Below are 20,535 nucleotides of genomic sequence, written 5' to 3' on the forward strand. Positions count from 1 at the left end.
GATTTTCCATGATCTCCAGAAAAACCAACAACTCCCACAATCCCTACTTCCTTTCTAGAAGTCCAACTACTGGGACGAAGAGGAGGCAGATGGGAGTCATGAAGATTACCAATAGGAACCAATGGGCAATGGATTCCTGTGGGCAGTCTCCATGTTGTCCCGAAAATGAGAATTACAGCATAAACTTGAAGACAGAGAATATCCCAAAAAACTACTCGGGGACACGAAGAAAAGAGTCCTCTATACCCCGAGAGAAGTATTACTTATCCCCAAATCTCCTAACCAAAACACTGAAAATTCCATGTCATGCGTCTCAACTTTCAACGCTAATATATCTAAACTCAAAGGGATCATCAAAAAATTCTGGCCTATCGTCCAGCTGAGTCTGCCTGAAGAACCACTACCCTGGATGGCCCTTAAGAGATCCAAAAATCTAAAAGATCTCCTTGCGCATGCCAGAACCAAACGCAAGGACTCCAGATCCCCTCTTTGGAATATGCAGCAGCTGTGCAGTTTGCAATCAGACCAGGAAAATGAGATCCTTCCCCATAGATGACAAAGAATGGGAAATTCAGAATGTTTCCAACTGCAAAACACTGAATGTCATATCTCATCGAATGCCCATGTCAGCTTAGATACATAGGGCAAACCTCAAGACCAGTACACAAAAGGATAGGGGAACATAAGTCAAGGATTAGATGCAAAACACATAATGCACCCCTTGTCTCACATTTCCTTGAACTTCAACACAGTTGTGACTCCTTCAAGTGGTGGGTAGTCGACAAGGTGACAGACTTTTCAAACCTCACCTTTTAAAGAGGCGTGGTGGATATTCAAACTACAGACCACCACCAAAGGTCTGAATAAGCTCACACCCTTTGAATATCTGTAAACCCATCCCCACCCTCCTGTCCAATTACATCCAGTACTTCCCCCTGTACTTTCCTCCCCCCCCCTGCCACCCTCATGGCCGGAAAGTGTGTGCTTGTTTCTACACTTCTTTGTGTCTCTGCGCCTTCCAACATGCCTTTTGGATCACCTCCAATACTCTGGACAGTCTTACACCACTGTACAGTATTCACGGTGCACTAACATTATACACCATGTCCGGGGCTTACTTCTTCCTTTTTCCCTGCATCTAAGGCCACCCTGCATCCACACGGGCCAGCACACATATACATGCTGGCCGTGTACATGCAGCAGCGTTTACTTGCTCGTAGTTTCAGCCCGAGGCATTTTACGAGCAGACTTAGCCATGCTCCTCCCTGTCACGCACCCACTCACGTCCTCAACGCCATGGCAACCCTGCCCAGACGTCCGAACGCATGCGCGATGTCCACACCCTAATCCTTTGCGCATGTGTACAAGTATTTTCATACACAGCTCGCTTTCAGACGAATGCGAGTTTCCAAGCAGCACGTATCCAGCGTGCGTGGCTTGCATCTAGTAACAGGTGTGTTCCCACCGTAGCTAGGCCTTCCCTGCACCACGCTCATTATTTCCAGTATATCCACGGCATCTACTGATAGACTTTTTCTGTCTTTTCGCATCCCTTCTCCATATCTCCTACACAGACTCCCAGTTTCCAGACCTACTGGCTGGTACTGGCTTGTGCCTCCTTGAAAGAACTTCTACACCGGAGGCACCGCAGAACTACATACTGCTTCTCCTCAGCCTCAAGGTACCCTCTCTGCTCCCACTGCACTACAGAGCTGCAATTATTTGTTTATGACACAGCTGACCCATAACCCGCTCGTCTTCTGTACTCACAGATCACCCCACAGTGACCCATCCACACCTCACAGAAGCCTGGATATCCATCACCGGCATTTGGGTTCAATACATACCAGTTTTGAATCCCCTCACCAACGTGCAAGGTCAGTGCTTGGGACCTGAGGGTCACCCCTTAGAACAGCCTCTCACAGGCTCTTATTCTTTAGATTTTAGGAATGATCCACTTCCTGGACCATGTAACAGTATGTATTCATATTGTTTTTTTTATCCATAGGGAGACCTGCTCTACCGGCCCCAGAAGAAGGCTGCAACACCTTGACAGCCGAAACCTCCAGTGTCATCATGTTCTTACTGGAACCTTATGAACGATGACCCTAATTACCATCACTACCTTCATGTTGACGTCGCATATAGCAGACCCTATTTTTAGGTTTCTTGATCATTTAGCGATTAGCTTTGTTTTGCGCAGATGACTGTTTATACTGTTGTAATACATTGTTTGGAAAATATGATGTCATATTTTGCAAAACTTTACACAGGTAAAACAACTCTGCACTATTGTACAGGTGTGCTGGTAGCACACCGAATGCATTTGTAATTGTACCTTTTTGAACTTCTAGTGCATTTCAAAATGGCACTTTAGAATTTTGTTTTGTGTTGCCTTAAAAAGGCTAGAGTCAGTGCCCACCTGTCACCAATGAACATGTAACTTTATTCAATGTGCACTAAACATTTGAACTATATGTTACCTTTCTAACACAACTTGCTTCATTGGTGATATGGTTTATTTTCAATTTTCAATTCCTACATGTGTGGCCTAATTAATAAAGGACACCGTAGTGTTTCTCCAGTATCTGGATCAGAACCTTCTTCCAATAATGCATACTTGTTTTGATGTATTAGAACTAATATGGAGGTCTGTTTGAATTATCACTGCAACAACTGTAGTGTAAACGTTTGAGGACAGGACTACCCCCTGTACAAAGTAAAAACCCAAAAATGAGTTCAGGCAGAGTCATGCAAGGAGGGACTACTCACACCTGACTCCAATTAACTCTAGCTGGGAGTATAAAAGCAGCAGCCAGAAACAGCATTTAGAGCGAGCTGGGGATGCTGAAGGAACTGTGAAGACCAGAAGGAGAAGGCAGCAGCTGGGAGAACCTTGGGAAGCCAGAAGGGTGGACTGCCAAGACACAGAAGCCTGCAAGTACAAAGGGGGCTACAGTGTGGCATGGGAGCCGTGACCCAGGGAACCAAAACTCTAGCTACACTTTTATGGTAGTGTTTAAATCAGTGCTTGCTCCCTGGGTGAGTTCCAGAAGCCCAGTTAGTTGAGGGGCAGGTGCTGGGACCCTGACCTCCAGTGAATCCCCATTGAGGACCTGCTAGCACCTCATCACAGAGTAAAAGATGCAGACCCTGCGACTCGAGGTAAGCTAAGGCGAGTAACCTGTTGTGTCAAGAACTTTGTGTAAATCCCAAAAGTGACTAACTCGTGAACTGGAAGCAAAACCTCAAATGAGCATTATGGGACTTGTAGTCCAAAAGAGCAAAGCTGTGAGACAGAGTGGTCCGGCACCGCGGGTGTCTCGAATTAAAGGTCTCTACAAGGTATCCAGCTGAGAAGTGAACGTTAAAGATTTGCAAAGAATTGTAAATCGAAGTGGTCCTGTGACTGGTCAAGCAAAATCTTGCACACAGAGAGACTTCGATTCTGGTCTCAAAAGGGATCTGAGCCCGTACTAAGGGGATCCATGGACTGAGCCCGGATGAAGTTGTGAATTGTGAACATTGTAGAAAAGAGTTTAAGCCCGGATGAGGGGGACCCGTGGTACGAGCCCGAAGGAGGGAGCCCAATCGTGAACTTGTGAATGTGAGAATCGTGGCAAAGGAAAGGAACTTTTGTGTTTAGTTTGCTACATCAGACCCTCTGCAGTAAGAGACTTTGAATGGCAAAGAAACATGGCACAGAAGGTCCGGATACAGAGATATTGAACTCTACGTGTAACAAAAGGAACGACAAGTACCAGCAGTCACTGGAAAAGAAGGTAATACTGTGCGTTTTGACAAGTAAAGTGAACTTCTGTTTCAAGGTGGAGGAAGCCTGTATTCCGACAAAGACAAGTCTGCATTTAACAAGAAAAGTGAACTTTGTTTCAAGGCGGAGAAAGTCTGCGTTTTGACAAGAGACGTTTCTTTTTAGAATACTTTTTGTTTCTTAAAGACTTTGCCAGAGTGGTGCGAGACCAGTTGAACCATGGAACTGTGTGCTCGTGCCGAGAAAGCCAAGTGTGCATGAGGCTCGAGCGTGCTGCCTTGTCCCGTGCTGAAAGCGTGGGGAAGGGGGCCAACTGCTGAACTGTCCTGGCATATTGTTTTTTGAAAACTTTTCCTTTTTTTGCACACACTACTGAGCCACACCGTTTTTTATTTAGAAGCAAGGATTGGCAATAGGTTTATTAGCATAGGGCCTTTTATTTTGACGGACTCTACTAGGACTGCGTTATTATTTGATGGTTGTTGCTGGCTCCAATTCTTAGATATAGATTTAGATAGGCGTTTAACCAACCCTTTCAAATTCAATAAACAAGCTTGACCGGTGTGTCATTTGTGTCAGTCTTCATTGATGATACCGAGCCTTTCCTTACAGGAGTGAGAGAAGAGTGTAGAGTAGACGGAGTAGAGAGTGAGGCAGAGTAGCAGTACACTGAAGAACATCAAAGAGGGGGAGAAAGTGGAGAGTGGGTGGAAGGGAAGTGAGATTAAAAGGAAAGAAAGAATATCAGGGCAAGAAATACAAGAGGACAATGGATAAAGTATTCATTAAACCTGGGTGGTTGGAAGGCACCACTTCCCTATTTCATTCATGTGGGGCCTCAAGGTAAGGATCCACCAAGAAGATTCCCAGTGGAAGCAAGAGAGGTAAGTTATTTGCCTTGAGCTCCTCAGCAGTAGCTAGCTAGAGCCTGGGTGGTAGAGGTTACAAACTCTAGTGAAAAACCTGGAATTTAGGCAGGTCAAGGAAAGGGTGGATGGAAATGAGATAGGAGAAATCCTATTAAAACATTTGACAATAACCCTTGAAAGTCCTCGAGAGTTGGTGTGTTCTTGAGGCCAACAGTGACACAAACCTGTGGGATTATGGACACCCAATTCCATGCTGCCAGTAGATCAAGATGCTATGATCACGCTGTGACAAAGGTTGCCAAAAGAAAGAAGAACAAAATACACAAAGGCAGCAATACTGTTAATGTCTACTAACAAACATGTTGAGAAATGGATATAGATTTTAAACTGTTTCATTTATCTTGGAATAATTTTAATTTTCAACTGATTACCTATGCGCCGTGTCAGAAGAATAAGACCTTCTAGAGCCAATTAACTATACCTTGTTATTCTCAGCCTGCATACCGAAATCCGCACATCTGTGTTCCACAAACATGTCATATTCCACAAAGCTGCCAGGGTCGAGGAGAAGCAGAACACGCTCTCGTGCTGTCAGTTTCCCCTGAAAAAAACAGAAGGAAAAAAAGGTAAATAGTGTGACGATTTGCTATGTATTGAAAAAAGGACCAATGCTCTCTAGCCCTCGGTGTGGACTGCACACCCCAACCTACACTATGTGGTTTAGTATCATGTGTTCATTCTGCCATATCTTAATTTGAGAGTTTAAAATTCCATGCAAATCAGTCTGCTTCACAATTTTGTTTGCCAACAAAATGGCTTAGATGTTATTAATTAAGAATTAAATGTAGATGCACCAATCGCTGATGCATTTCGGACTAGTAATAGTCCTTCCTCAGGGCATATACAGTTCATCTTCATCATACACATCAAGCAACAGTCGATATAACAAGTTATGTTGAAATTGCAATAACCCACATAGAGACAAAGAGCAATCCGCACCAAATGCATTCACATTGAGAGTAAATGCAAGCCGGCATTATGCAAGTCATAATTGACTATCTACAGTATTAAATATGTTTGTAATACAAACACTGTATGATAATGCGCATTGGTCCACAAGACATACAAGAAAATTTATGTGAATAGATAACGTGTAGAAAACACAAAGAAAAGATAAATAGAACATAAGCCAGACCCGAATATTTTGATTACAATTGTTCAATACCAATACACGATCACTCCATATATGTTAGTTTGGCTCTATCCTTAGAATTGTGCAGTCTATTCGCATGCTTGCCAGGACTGGAGGGACCCTCTGGTGTCATAGAGATATAGTCCATTGTGGTACTATTTATTAGTGGCTAGTGAGTTTCCTTTAATAAGGGTGCAGTAATCCAAAATGATTGGATGCAATCAGGTACATCCCAATACACCCTGTCGTGCTGTTCCTGACATAATCTGACCTGCGAGACTCGTAGTGAGTATTATCCGTTTTGGACCGGAAATGCCGTCTGGATCTCTACTCTGCAAGATAATGTTGATAATCAGAGGAGGGAAAGTAAACTCTGTCTTTGTCAAGTGTCAAGTGTAACTGGACAGTTGCCTAGCCACTACCGTCACGTGTGCTCGTCTGCTCGTCTCGAGTAAGTACTCCTCGCCGCAACGCTCCGATATGAGCGACCTCAGTGAAGACTGTTAAAGTAAACTTATCGTTGCTAGGGAAGCTTTATCTACTGTGCGCGTCCATCAGTGCAATGCAGCCGTATAGCGTGGTTGTCATCGATGTCAATGCTGTCGGCCATTTTACAGAGCGAGATGTAACTTGGGCTATCTACCTGCTGTACAAGTTTACAGATTAAACCAAAGCAAATTGTGGATTGGTTGAATACTATTCTCGTCAATGTTGATAGTCATCAGCCGACTGCGGTGAAAATTGTCATTCTTGGTAAGACCTTCATTTTTCAGTATCTTAGTTAACATCTCTACAAGGGACTACAGGTGTAATGCTGGAAGTCAGCTATCATGTACATACAGTGTCCGAACAGGTCGTTATTTTCAGTAGTGAATAAAAACAGCAATAAATCAAAAGTTATTATACATCGAATGGAAATAAATATAAATAAAATATACATGATACGATATGCCAATTTATATATACATAGGAATGGTACAATTAAGTAACACCAGTAAACAACAATTCACCATACATAACCATACTTTTTTTTTTAATAACATTTTTATTATTTTGTCATTTTAATATGAACATTACAGCAAAATAACATTTGCCACAGAGGCCCATTCAGATAACATTTACTCATACAAAAGAAGTTTGGGTCTAGAGTCGTCCATTATGTCTCCCTCAACAGGTTTGTCTCATATTCGTTTGTGCACCAGATGTTCACTCTCAGTTTGCATAAATTGAGCTAGTTGCTGCGCTTCTTCCTATCTATTCCAGATCTCATCCGCTTTTCTCGGGCATCCCCTAGCTGTGTACACACTCCATTCCATTGCGATACAGATGTTCATGTCAGTGATCCATTGTTCATATTGTGGTGTTGTTTCAGCGCCCCACAGTTTCGCAATGTTCCTCTTAATTAGTGCTGTAGTTGACGATAAGGAACAAGTTACTTACCTGTAACTGTTGTTCTCCAGCATGGGTCTGGCATGGATTCACATGCTCATGAATATTCCCCGTCGTCAGGCTGGGAATCCTCTGTAAAGAAAAAAACAGTATCAGTTTCGTTTCTGATCTGTCTTTCGTAGTAATAACCAATCACTGGTCTCTGCGTCATACTGACCACAGCCAATGACTGCCCTCTACCTAAGCACCGCCTCTGGCAGCCATCTTCAGATTTGGAAGCACGTGAAGTGGCAGTATGACCAAGTGAAGAGCCGCAGAGGGGTAGGCGGGAGGGTTCGCATGTGAATCCATGCCAGACCCATGCTGGAGAACAACAGTTACAGGTAAGTAACTTGTTCCTTCTCCAGCATGGGGTCTGGCATGGATTCACATGCTCATGAATAAAGAATACATAGCAGTACACACATGCACAACCACGGGAGGTGGCAAAGGCTCAACATTAAGCATCACATCAACTCAACATTAAGCATCTTACCTCCTCACCAGGCTCACCTCAGGCGAACAGGTTGCGCAGCACTGCTTGGCCGACCCTGGACTCCTCCCTGGAATCCCGGTCGACGCAGTAGAATTTCGTGAAGGTGTGCGTCGACCTCCACGTAGCAGCCCTGCATATGTCCAGCAGGGGCACACCAGATAGGAACGCCGTGGTAGCTGCGATCGCTCTGGTGGAATGGGCCCTCGGACGGCCAGGCAGCGGTCGGCTTGCCAACCGGTGACAGTACATGATACAGCCGGAGAGCCATCTGGAGATGGAAGCCTTCGAGAGAGCCTTCCCCTGATTGACAGGTCCAAAGTTCACAAAGAGTTGTGACGTCTTCCGAAAACCTTTCGTGCGGTCCACGTAGAACTTCAGCGCTCTAGCTACATCCAGCGAGTGCAAAGTCCTCTCAGCCGGCGACGAAGGCGACGGGAAGAACACAGGTAACACCAAGGGTTCGTTGAGATGAAAGTCCGACGGCACCTTGGGCATGAAGGAGGGGTGCGTCCTGAGCACTACCCTCGTGTCGTGGAAAGTCAAGTACGGGGCCTTGCAGGAAAGGGCCTGGATCTCTCCCACTCGTCGTGCGGAGGTGATGGCCACGAGAAAAGCTGTTTTCCACGATAGAAACTTCAACGGGGCCGAGTGCAGAGGCTCGAACGGAGGTCCCATGAGTCTGGTCAGCACCACGTTGAGCTCCCACGCCGGGGCCGGAGCCTTCACCGGCGGGAACGATCTGAACAGTCCCTTCATGAACTCCCTCACCAGACGATGAGACCACAAGGACGTCCGGCCCGTGGTTCTGGTGTATCGGGAGATCGCAGCAAGATGAATCTTGATGGACGCGTGTGCCAGACCAGCTTTGGCCAGCGTCAGCAGGTACGGCAGCACTTGGGGAGCCGTAATCCGTAGAGGGTTAATCTTCTGTGCGTGGCACCAGACAGAGAACCTCTTCCATTTGTGTCCGTAGCATTTAAGAGTCGAGGACGCCCTGGCCTTTGCAAGAACCTCTCTGCAATCGGCCGGTATGTCGTATCCTCCAAACTCTAGCGCTGCAGGAGCCAGGCCTGCAAGTTCAGCGACTTCGGGTCGTGGTGGAGGATGGCGCCTCCTTCCCTGGAGAGTAGATCCGCGTCCGCCGGCAGCTTGATTGGCGGGGACGCCGACAAGTCCAGAAGGTCCGGGAACCATATCTGCCTCGGCCACGCAGGTGCGACGAGGATCATCCTGCACCGTGACCTCTTGAGCTGGTTGACGAGCCGGATTAGCAGAGGCAAGGGAGGGAACGCGTAGAGGAACAGGCCCTCCCAGGGGAACGAGAAAGCATCGCCCATGCTCCTCGTCTGGGGAAACCTGCTGGCGAACCTCCGGCACTTGGTGTTCGTCGCCGTCGCGAACAGGTCGATCTGGGGTGTGCCCCACCGTCGGAAGAGGCGATCCACCAGATCCTGCCGTAGTTCCCACTCGTGGCACGAGCGCAGCTCCCTGCTGAGTGAGTCGGCGATGGTGTTTTTTATCCCTGCCAGATGAAACGGCACCAGAAGAATCCCTTGGGCGACGGCCCAATGCCACAGGTCCTGAGCCTCCTTGGACAGCGCTGGGGACCTGGTTCCGCCCTGTTTCCTGATGTAAAACATGGTGGTGGTGTTGTCGGTGAAGATCCTCACCACCTTGCCCTTGAGGGACAGAAGGAAGGACCTGAGGGCCCAAAACACTGCACGGAGCTCCAGGACGTTGATATGCAGGGACTTCTCCGTCGGGAGCCAGAGTCCCCTTGCGTGCAGATTTTCGGTGTGCGCTCCCCACCCTTCTAGGGAGGCATCCGTGGTCACAGTCACCTGGTGGGCTGGGGTCTGGAAGTCCATGCCCGCCGTCAGATGCGCGCGGGTGCCCCACCACCGTATCGCTCGTCGGAAACTCTCGTCGAGCTTGATCCTTTCCTCGAAGCTGCCCGTCGTCTGGATCCAGCGCGCATCCAGGAACTCTTGCAACGGGCGCATCCGGAGCCTGCACATGGGAATGAGGTAGATGCAGGAAGACATCATCCCGAGGAGGGACTTGATGGACCTCACCTTGGCCGCGTCGGCCACCAACATCCGTTGCACCTTGCCCAAGATGGTCCTGGTCCTCTCCTCCGACGGGGAGGCCAGAAGGGACACTGTGTCGAGCCTCGCTCCCAGAAACAGTGCGACTTGCGCGGGCACCAGGTGGGATTTGGCGTAGTTCACGGAGAATCCCAGGTCCGTGAGGAGTTGGACGGTCCTTGCCGTGTGGACCACGGCGAGCTCCCTCGTCTTGGCGCGGATGAGCCAGTCGTCCAGGTAGGGGTAGACGTGAATCCCCTCGCGGCGCAGCTGCGCCGCCACCGGTGCGAGGCACTTGGTGAAAACCCTGGGTGCCGACCGCAGTCCGAAGGGAAGGGCTTTGAACTGGTAATGACGCCCTTGGACCACGAATCTGAGGAATTTTCGGTGCCCCTTTAGGATGGGAATGTGGAAGTAGGCATCCTCCAAATCCAACGACGATAGGAAGTCTCCTTCCTCCAGCTGACCCAGGACGTGCTGGAGGGTGACCATCCGGAACTTCTGCGCCTTGATGAACTTGTTCAGGCGTCGCAGGTCCAGGATGGGGCGCCATCCTCCCGTCTTCTTCTTCACGAGGAAGTAACGCGAGTAGACTCCGGAGCCCCGAAGCCTCTTTGGGACGAGTTCGATGGCGCCCTTTCTGAGCATCGCCTTTACCTCCAGGAGAAGTTGAGGGACGTGAAGTTCTTTCCTGCACCCAACGGTCGGTGGAGATGGACTCCCACACGCTGACGAAGCCCGCCAGCCGGCCTCCCACCGGGGTGCTTCGGTGGGGGCCCGACCCCACGGCCGGTTCAATCCTGCTTGGACGCGGCCTTGCCGCCTTGGCCTCCTTGGCGACGACGGCGGGGTCCGCCAGACTTGCCTCGTCCTCTGTAGGCCTCTTGCGACGACGAGCGGGCCGCTTGACGGTAGGAAGCGAAACCGCCGCCGGAACCTTTGGAGGCGCCCTTGCCTCCGCCGCTCCGAAAGGGCGTCCGCCGTTGCTGCAGTACTCCAAGGGCCCGGGCCGTCTCAGTATCCGCCTTGATGGCCTGAAGGGAATCGTCCACTGTCTTCCCAAACAGGTTGTTCCCGTCGAAGGGCATGTCCAGGACCCTGGTCTGGACGTCCTGCCGAAAGTCCGTAGCCTTGAGCCATCCGCGACGTCGAAGGCAAACGCCGTTGCCCATCTGGCGGAACCCAGTGTCGGCGATGTCCGTCGCCACGGTGATGGCGTGGTCCGAGGCCACCTCACCTTCCTGCAGGATCTCAAGGGCCTCCGCCCTCTTGTCGTCCGGCAGAAAATCCAGCAGGGGAGCTATCTTGTACCAGAGTTCCCTGTCGTAGCGGGCCACGATAGCCAAGGCGTTGGCCGCTTTAATCGTCGTCGCCGCCGACGAGATGACTCTGCGTCCCATGGCATCCAATTTCTTTCCCTCGCCGTCCGGCGGGGAAGTCGACGTGGAGGCCGCACCCCCCCCCCGCTTTCTTCCTGGCTGCCGCGGAGACGACGGAGTCCGGGGTAGGCTGCGCCCGGAGGCATAGGGGGGCCGAGTCCGGGACCCGGTACTTTTTCTCGTACCGGTCTCTTTTCGCTGGCGTCGTGGAAGGGTTCTTGAGGAGGGGAAGGCCCTCATCCCAAATGTCGTCCAACAGAGGCACTGCGAGGACCGTCTTCCTCTTGGTCTCGCGCCGTTGGTAAAGGAAGCCTTCCTTTTTCTTCTCCTCAGGGCAGAGTTGGAAAAGCTCGGATGCCCTGGCGATCATTGAGTGGAACGATCCAATCTCGTCGGGCGGAGAAGCCCTGGTGGGAGGCGACGACGGAAAATCCTCGTCGTATGCCTCGTCGTCCGTACCCGTCGCTGCCGTGTCAGTCCCCGTATCATCCCCTCGGGTGGACGGGGAGGAGGGCTGGACGGGGCGCGACGGTTGAAAAGGAGGCGGTGGATGGATCCTTCTTTTCTTGGTAGGGGGAACACCAGAAGGTCCCGGTTCTGGATCCCCCGACGGGAGAGGTTCCTCCGTCGGTAACGGTAGTCTCGTCCTTATCTCGGAGCATAAGGACTGTATAGCCAACAAAATGGCCGCTGAGTTGTCTTGCGGCGCTGGCAGAGGGGAATCCGACGGGCGAGCAGGGGCCCCGTCGGTATCCTCGACGATGTCGTCGTCGTCACCTGCGTCGGGGCCCATTCCGACGGGCTGGTCTTGTTCCACGCCTAGGCCGTGGCTTAAGACCTCGATCAGTTCCTCTTCTGAGGTTGAGGCCGAATCTACGACGACGCCCTGCCCCCCCTTCTTCCCCACGGAGGGTTTCACGGGGGTCCTATCGATGGGCACGAAAGAAGACTCCCTCCGAGGAGGCAGGGAGATTCTGGGCCCCGAGGCCGCCACCACTGGTGCAGCCTCCACAGGCTGGGCCAGGGCCGCCGCGACCGTTTCGATAGAGGGCTTGGTCGAATGGATCAAGGCCTTCACCACCCTAGGTGCGCTCACCGCCTTATCCTTGAGGGAGGGGGCACTGCCACGCTCCTCCTCTGCCTTAGAGCTCGACCGGGGTCTCTCCAGGAGCTTCGCCGGGTGCTCGGCCTTCCTCTTACCCGACCCAGAGCGTTGGCTCGTGGTTGATGGTGCCGGGGAGGGTGCGCCCTGCCTGGCGCCCGTAGAGCCCGACCGTTCGGCGCTCCCGGTGCCAGCGGACTCGCGGTGCTTGGCCTTATGTTGGGCCCCCGTCGCCGGGGCGCCCTCAAAGGTCTTAGAAGACCGCTCAGATTTCTTCTTCTTCTCGCCAGACGGGCTCTTACCCTCCAGCCAGCTGGCGAGACGTTGATGGCGGTCCTTCATGGTCCGTTCCGACATGTTGCCGCAAAACGCACAGTCCTTCTCCACGTGCGTCTTGTCCCCATGAAGGCAGTAAAGGCAGAAAGAGTGTTCGTCCTCCTTGAAGACGTTCTGCAGCTGGCATCCAGGGCAGGCCCTGAACAGCTTTCCGGGCGTCGAGCTTCCCTTCTCCTGGGCCATCTCCGAGACCGGGCCTGAGAAGCTTCTGGAGTCCTCCGAAGTGTAGCTCGACGAAATCTTCACCCTTGAGGGGCACAGATGAATCCGACACGGGTCCCCGTTGATCGGATGTAGGATCGGTGGAGCTTGAGGCTCTTTTGACCGAAAGAATCGAAGTTTTTGTGAAAAAGCGCGAAAAAATAGCACTAACGCTCGAGAGCAATAGCACGAGGATCCCAACACATGAACGTGCGGTAAAAATCTGAAGATGGCTGCCAGAGGCGGTGCTTAGGTAGAGGGCAGTCATTGGCTGTGGTCAGTATGACGCAGAGACCAGTGATTGGTTATTACTACGAAAGACAGATCAGAAACGAAACTGATACTGGTTTTTTCTTTACCGAGGATTCCCAGCCTGACGACGGGGAATATTCATGAGCATGTGAATCCATGCCAGACCCCATGCTGGAGAAGAACAGTTTCTCGTATCTGGACAGTTCACCCTCCTCCACCCTGAGTAGCATCCGTTTTGGGTTCCTATGCATCTCCTTCCTTAACACTCTTGAGAGTTTGTCACAACACTGCTGCCAGTATTGTTGGATGCAATCAGACTCCCACAGTATATGAAAGAAGGTGCCCTCTTCCCTCTTGCAACGTAGACAGTGTGGGTTGGGAGTCCCCCCACCCCCCCAATCGGTAGAGCGCCACTCTTGGGTAGTATACCCTATGCAGGATTTTAAACTATATGAACCAGGGCCTGGCTGAAATGGTCACCTCCCTCGGGTACATGAGGACCGTCGCCCAATCCTCCGATTGTATGGCCCCAACATCCCTCCCCCACTTGGCTTTTAGACTGGTTAATTCAGCAGTGGCAAAGGAGGTTATTACGTTGTACATAGTGGATGTGATTTTAGTTTCAATTTTTGCCTGAACTATATTCCGTTCAAGAGGGGTAACCTCAGCCGTGTTATCCAGTTCTGTAGAGTGGGCCCGTAATGCGTGTTGCATCTGTGTGTAGTGGTAGCGTTTGGTGGGTGGGAGGTGGAAGCTGGATTCTAGAGATTCAAAGGGTATTAGTTTGCCATCTACAACGACATCACCAACTGTCTGTATCTCGAGCTGTCGCCAGTGCCAGCTTTGTCATCTCAGAAGTTTGTTCACCTCCGGCAGGTTTCCATTGTCCCATAGTGGTTGTATAGGGGTTATTCTTTTGTCCCATCCTATGAATTTGTGTGTTTCTTTCCAGATTAGGGAAACGTGTGATAGCATGATCTGGGGGTTTAAGTGGCGTGTGGTCCCATAGAAGTGTTCAATCTGAGGTCTGTCCTGTCTCCCGATGCTTCCTATTCATACTACACAGAGATAGTGTTCTATCTCTGTGTATTATGCCGTTAACCACAGCCATTTGGCTAGCCCAGTAATAGGACTGTAGGCGCGGGAGTCCAATACGCCCTTCCCATATGGAGCGCTGGAGGGTACTTAATGCAATGCGTGAGCATCCACCACATCACAGAAGCTTTCTGAGTGCGCTATCCAATTTTTTAAAATTCTTTCGATGGAATGTGCAGCGGGGCATTTGTAATATATATACTTACTATAACCAACTTCGCGGAACTGCGATGGGAAGAAGCTTTGCACCGTCATACGCAAATCTGACAATGGGATGGTGGGAAAAAAATTGTTGTCTGGACTGATGCCAATACAAAGTATACTAACCAAGTAGTCCTGTGGCCAAGGTTTATTGATGACTTATTTATCTTATGGAATGGAAAAGAAAAGGATTGGCTTGACTTTGTGACTATATTAAATGTCAACAATTTGAATCTCCGATTTACGGAAACCCACAGTCGAGAATCCCTAATCTTTCTAGATGTACTTGTAAAAACTGATTGCAAAGAGATCAGCACTGAACTTCATCGAAAACCAACAAGTTCTGACATGCCTTTATTTGCAAGTAGCAACCACCCGACTCCATTAAAATGGAGCATACCATACGGTGAGTTTGTTAGGATCCGTCGTAATTGCAGCAAATTAGATTGTTTCGATAGAGAATGCAAGATCACAGCTCGGAACTTTGCCAAACAAAGGTACCCTAAGGCAATCATTGAAAGAGCTTATATCAAAGCGAGAAATCTAGATCGAACAGCATTACTCTCCACCAATTGAACATCTGAAAAGACTCAAGAACCTGACGATGTGAGACTAATACTCACATATGGCTCACATGCAAAAACAATAAGGAAAATATTACATAGACACTGGCATGTCTTAAGAGCCGATGAAACTTTATTTCCATTCATGAGAGAAAGAGTCAACATAACCTACAGAAAATCTATCTCCATTAAAGACACACTGGTCAACAGCTTCATGTCCCCGAAGAAAGAAACTTACGCTGTATCCACATGGTTGAATAACAAGAACACTGGGTTCTCCAAATGCACTAAGTGCAAAGCGTGCCAATTTGCGGTGAACAAAACAAACTATACACATCCAATATTAGGTCATAATATTGAGGTGAAAACTAAAATAACATGCAATACAGAGTTTGTCGTATACGTACTGCTTTGTTCATGCAACCTTTGGTATGTGGGAAGCACTATTGGCAAGCTGAAATTGAGAATATTACAGCATATGCGGGCCATCAAAAATGTAGATGCTTCCTACCCAATGGCAGTACACTTCAGAGATCAACACCAGAGCAAATTGGACAATTTCAGATTTTTGGGAGTTCACCACATAAAACCCAATCCACGTGGAGGGAATCGTGAGCTGGAACTACGCCAGATGGAGACACGATTTATCCTAGGCTTTCAAACCAAGAAACCAGGCGGACATAACCTGGATGAAGAATTGTACACATTCCTTGGGACATAAATCTTCTCCTATGCCTCAGTCTTGATCATGTCTTTAGTCAGCAACATAAGAAAACACTTTTTGTTGATTTTGATATTTGAGCTCGTTTTAACTTTAACCTTTTTCTACATTTTATATGTGTGTTGACTTTTTATGGAACAGTGAGAATTGCTTAGCTTTTTAGGTTTGATTTTATTCATCTTGTCCTTCGATATACCCCTGTTAATATTGTCCCAATCCTGGTTTTTACATTATATATTCAATACTGGCCATAAATACTACCGCATGTGTTTAGCATTGAGCACTTTAGCATAATGTTTTCTTTAAAAAACTGCCACAAATAACAACTTGAATTCCTAAGAAATCATTTATAAAAGCCAACTGATTGTGTGAAGGGTAATGTTCAAGATACTAACAGAGCACTTTTGCACTATGCACTTTAGGTTTTTAAAGACAAATGGACTGAGAGTTATGTTTACAGCACTTTGCACTTTATAATCTTGAACCTACGAAATATGTAGTGATTAGGAAAATACAGCTCTTCACACGGATACAGTTTACAAATAGAAATTCCATTTCGGGCAGTATGCTATTAGTTAATCAATTGTTGAATTACACGATGCCAGCATTTGATTGTTACTCCAGGCTGTGATTGGGAATAATATGTAATTGTACAACGAGCAGGTTTTATTTTTAAATCATTACAGCAATAATATATTTTAACCATTGTGAAAATGAAAACCTGTTACTACACAATGACCGGCCCTATAAAATAATTGTGATATCTCTAAAAAAGTATTCGCTTTAATACACTATGTATGGGAATTCACACATCTCAAAATGGCCGTCAGCATTCAACATAGAATGCTTATGGGGTATTTCAAGAGTTGAAATAGAAGGACAAAATGTGTTGGGCGGAATCATAGAGATCGAGCCCTTCTGTACCTAAAAGCAGTTTGCAAACTCATATTGTATATGTGAGCAAGCAACGGGAGCGTTGTGAAACGCGTTGTGAGTTTAATGCCTTGAATAAAACTGGATATGGCATAAGAACATTTGGCGAATTGATTTATTTCTTGGAGATCCATACTGGCGTCCTAACCGCAAAGAGTGCTGTCCTTATGTGGAGAAGTGCAATTACTTTTCCCCTTGTTTTATATATATATATATATATATATATATATATATATATATATATATATATATATATATATATATGATACATTACTCACCGTAATCGTATTTCTGATGCTTGTATCTGCTTAGATTCACATGCTGTGCATAGGCCGACATCTAGTGGAAGCTGCGGAGTATTACAGTTTGTTTTTCGAAACTCGAAAATGGGCGTTGACACAGGGCGTGCCAGTAATACTATCCCTAGTGTGACATCCACTGTACCCAAGATCCCTCACGCGTCTAGGATCCTCAGATTGTATTTTTTCTGACATGAGGTAGCATGAGGAGTAGCGTGAGTGCAGATAATTCAAGCAGATAGATAGAAAGGTAAGACTACAAGCAACCATGCGCCTTCTCTCAGAGGGGAGGAAGGGTGGGTTGCATGTGAATCTAAGCAGATACAAGCATCAGAAATACAATTACGGTGAGTAATGTATCCCTTCTGTGGCTTGTGGAATCTGCTTAGATCACATGCTGTGCATAGATTAGCGAGCAGTACCTGAAGAAGGAGGTGGGATGTGAGAAGGGTCATGAGCAAATAAGTGTCTTAGAACCGCTTGTCCCACTTGTGAATCTGCATTGGAATGGGTGTCAATGCAGTAATGTTGAGTAAAAGTGTGAATAGAGCTCCAAGTAGCTGCTTTGCAAATGGTGTCAAGGGGTACATTTGCAATGAAAGCCAGACTGGCCCCAATGCCTCTAGTAGAGTGGGCCCTTGGCGTGAAAGGCAGAGTTCTTTCAGAGAGTGAGTAACACAGCTGGATACAGTTAATAATCCACTTCGAGATGGCACCTTTAGAGACACAATCCCCCTCTCTGCCTGTAGCTACGGAGACAAACAGTTGATCTGTTTTCCTTAGCCGTCTGGTTTTATTTACATAGTAGAGGACCACCCTACGCACATCTAGGGTGTGTAGTTTCACCTCCGAGCTTTGAGGGTCCTGGAAGAAGGCCGGAAGCTCGATGGACTGGTTTACGTGGAATTTAGATATAAACTTAGGTGAGAACCTAGGGTGTGTGCGTAAAACCAGTTTGTCTTTATGGACAGCAAAGAGGGGATCCTGCACTGACAGAGCCTGAATTTCACTGAGCCTTCTTATAGAAGTAATAGCTACTAAGAAGGCCGTTTTATAAGTCAGGTGTTTGAGACTGGTTTTATGCATGGGCTCGAAAGGGGGCCCCATGATCTTAGATAGCACCACATTAAGGTCCCACCCTGGTGGTGGGTTCGAAATAGGAGGGTGAAGTCTCTTTATTCCTTCCATGAAGGCTTTAACTACTGGTACTTTCCACCACAAGACCTTGTTATGGGAAGTGGTGTATGCCGACAGGGCTGCCAGGTGTACTTTCAGCGAGTTAAAAACTAATCCTGCATCTAGCAGGTGGAGCATGTATGTAACAACAGTGGAAGGAGTGCAATCAACTGGGTTGATTTGTCTACTCTGGCACCAGATAACAGATCTCTTCCACTAGTCAAAGTAACAGTGCCTTGTGTTTGGTTTCCTAGATTCCTTTAGGATGTCCATACACCTCTGTGGTAAATTGAGATGTCCAAACTCTATGACCTCAGGAGTCATGCTGCCAGGTTCATTGAGTTGGGTTGCTGATGCACTGTTTGTCCTTGGTGCTGGGACAGTAGGTTGTACCAGGCTGGAAGTTTGATGGGCTCGCACACCGTCATCCTGCGTAGGTGTGGGAACCACGGTTGTCTTGCCCACATGGGAGCAACTAGGACGAGCGTCATCGACTCTCTGTTCATCTTGTTCACCACCTTCCTGATGAGGAGTTGGTGGAAAAGCGTACGCAAACATCCCTGACCAGTTCATCCACAGGGTGTTCCCCTGGGAGTCTGGTTGGGGGAACCTGGATGCAAATCCTGGGCATTGTCTGTTTTCGCTTGTGGCGAATAAGTCTATAGTGGGGAAATCCCACTGAGAGAAGATATTTTCTATGACCTCTCTGTGTAGAACCCATTTGTGTTCCTCTGGGAGGGAGTGTCTGCTCAGAGCATCCGCTAGGGAATTGAGCTCCCCTGGAACATGTTGTGCCCAGATTTTCTGGGCAAGCTTGGACAGATTTGGCGAACGAGTCCCTCCTTGCTTGTTCAGGTAGAACATGGCTGTTGTGCTGTCCGTCCGGATTTGCACTGACAGGTTTAGTAGGTGGGGCTCGAACGCTTGAAGCGCTCTGAATACTGCCAGAAGCTCTAGCAGGTTGATGTGGTTCTTGGCCACTGAGGGAGACCAGAGACCCTGAGCTGTGTGGTGGAGATGGTGAGCTCCCCACCCCGTCAGACATGCATCGGTAGTGACCACTGCCTGTACTTCGGGATCGTAAAAGGGTTTTCCCTGTGCAAGATTCTCTCTTGTCCACCAGTGAAGGCTTTGTACTAGTGTTGGCGAAACGACCACTAGATCGTCCCACTGACCACTTGCCTGAGACCACTGTTTCGCCAACCATTCCTGCATGGGACGCATGCGCAGGCGCACGTGGGGGACCAGGTAAATACATGACGCCATCATGCCCAGTAAACGCATTGCTTTGCGTACCGTTACTTGGTGACCGGACTGATATTGCGGAATTTGCAGTAGTATATTCCGAATTCTTTCCTCTGAAGGAAAGGTCAACCCCTCTTAAGTATCTAGGATTGCTCCTAGGAACTGTTTGGAGGTGCTTGGCACCAGGCTTGACTTTCTCGTTGATTGAGAAGCCTAATTCGTGGCGGAGGTAGATAGTCCTTTGAATGTTTGTCCTGCAAATTACTGGGGGTTTCCCCCGTTATGTGCCAGTGTAACGCTCACCTGACTCCCACGGAGGCGCTGGTCTAGTCTGGGTTGCTGTGGCCTCTTCGAGCGTGATGCGCAGAACTCGGAACACCGACTGAACAGGACCCTCAAATCTTGCTCGTCTGGCCCGTAGGAATATCCTTCTGCAGATGAGAAAGGGGATTAACAGTCTGCAGAATAGTGTGCTTGCTCCTCCCCCCCCTCCGTTCTTCTCTAACTTCCTCCGAAATCCCCGGTTGAAGCTCACCTTATGGTTTGAAAGGATGAACTCTCCATCCTGCTTCTGGTGCAGGGGCGCGCGTTTGTCCAGTTACTTCACTGGTTTTCAGAATGGCGCTGGCAAAATCCACTTGACTTTTCCGAGCGGAACGCCGTAAGTATGAAGATTACAAAAGTTCAAGTGTTGAGCCTCCTTTTCTGTTGCCTTCCTAACCTGTGATCTGTCCTTTATTTCAGGTGCAGAATGAAGGCGATGCGTTGAGGGATTGAATTGCCGATGGTAAACTCAGGTGAGTTAGCGATGGGGGCGATCCCTCTTAATGTCTTTATATTCCTCCAGTAATGTCTTTTGTCCTTTCCCCATAGGGGCCGTGGTGCGGTACCTGCCAACGAAGCGGCGCCGACCTGAAATGAGGAATGATCCACCAACAGAAGACCGGTGTTATGGCGGAAAATTAGGCTTTCCTCATATGTTCCTTCTGCTCCCCTTTTGTCTCTTCTTCTCTCCCCTAGGCGCAGAGATGTGGCGACCGGTGCAGTCAGTCGCGGTGGAGCCAGAAGAACTCCCGAGGACAGGTGAGTGAAGCGCGGCGCTGCAGCGAGCAACGCGGTGCTTTTAAATTAAAGTCTTTTCTCAGGAACGCTGGCGTGAAGGTTCCGGATGCAGGTAAGAAGTTTGAT

General features: G+C 48.6%; 1 protein-coding gene across 2 annotated transcripts in view; it reads right to left on the reverse strand.

Moving 5' to 3' along the window:
- PCCB (propionyl-CoA carboxylase subunit beta) overlaps positions 1-20,535 on the reverse strand; it is a 1,121,578-nt gene that overhangs the window by 953,023 nt on the left and 148,020 nt on the right. For both annotated transcript variants that reach the window (XM_069618020.1, XM_069618019.1), the window contains exon 2: positions 5,123-5,242. In XM_069618020.1, the coding sequence (XP_069474121.1) occupies positions 5,123-5,176 (54 nt within the window). In that variant the 5' untranslated portion in view covers positions 5,177-5,242. The remainder of the gene's footprint in view (positions 1-5,122; positions 5,243-20,535) is intronic.

Source organism: Ambystoma mexicanum, chromosome 10 (genome assembly GCF_040938575.1).
Source record: "Ambystoma mexicanum isolate Mex_15411 chromosome 10, UKY_AmexF1_1, whole genome shotgun sequence".
NCBI classification, from domain to species: domain Eukaryota; kingdom Metazoa; phylum Chordata; class Amphibia; order Caudata; family Ambystomatidae; genus Ambystoma; species Ambystoma mexicanum.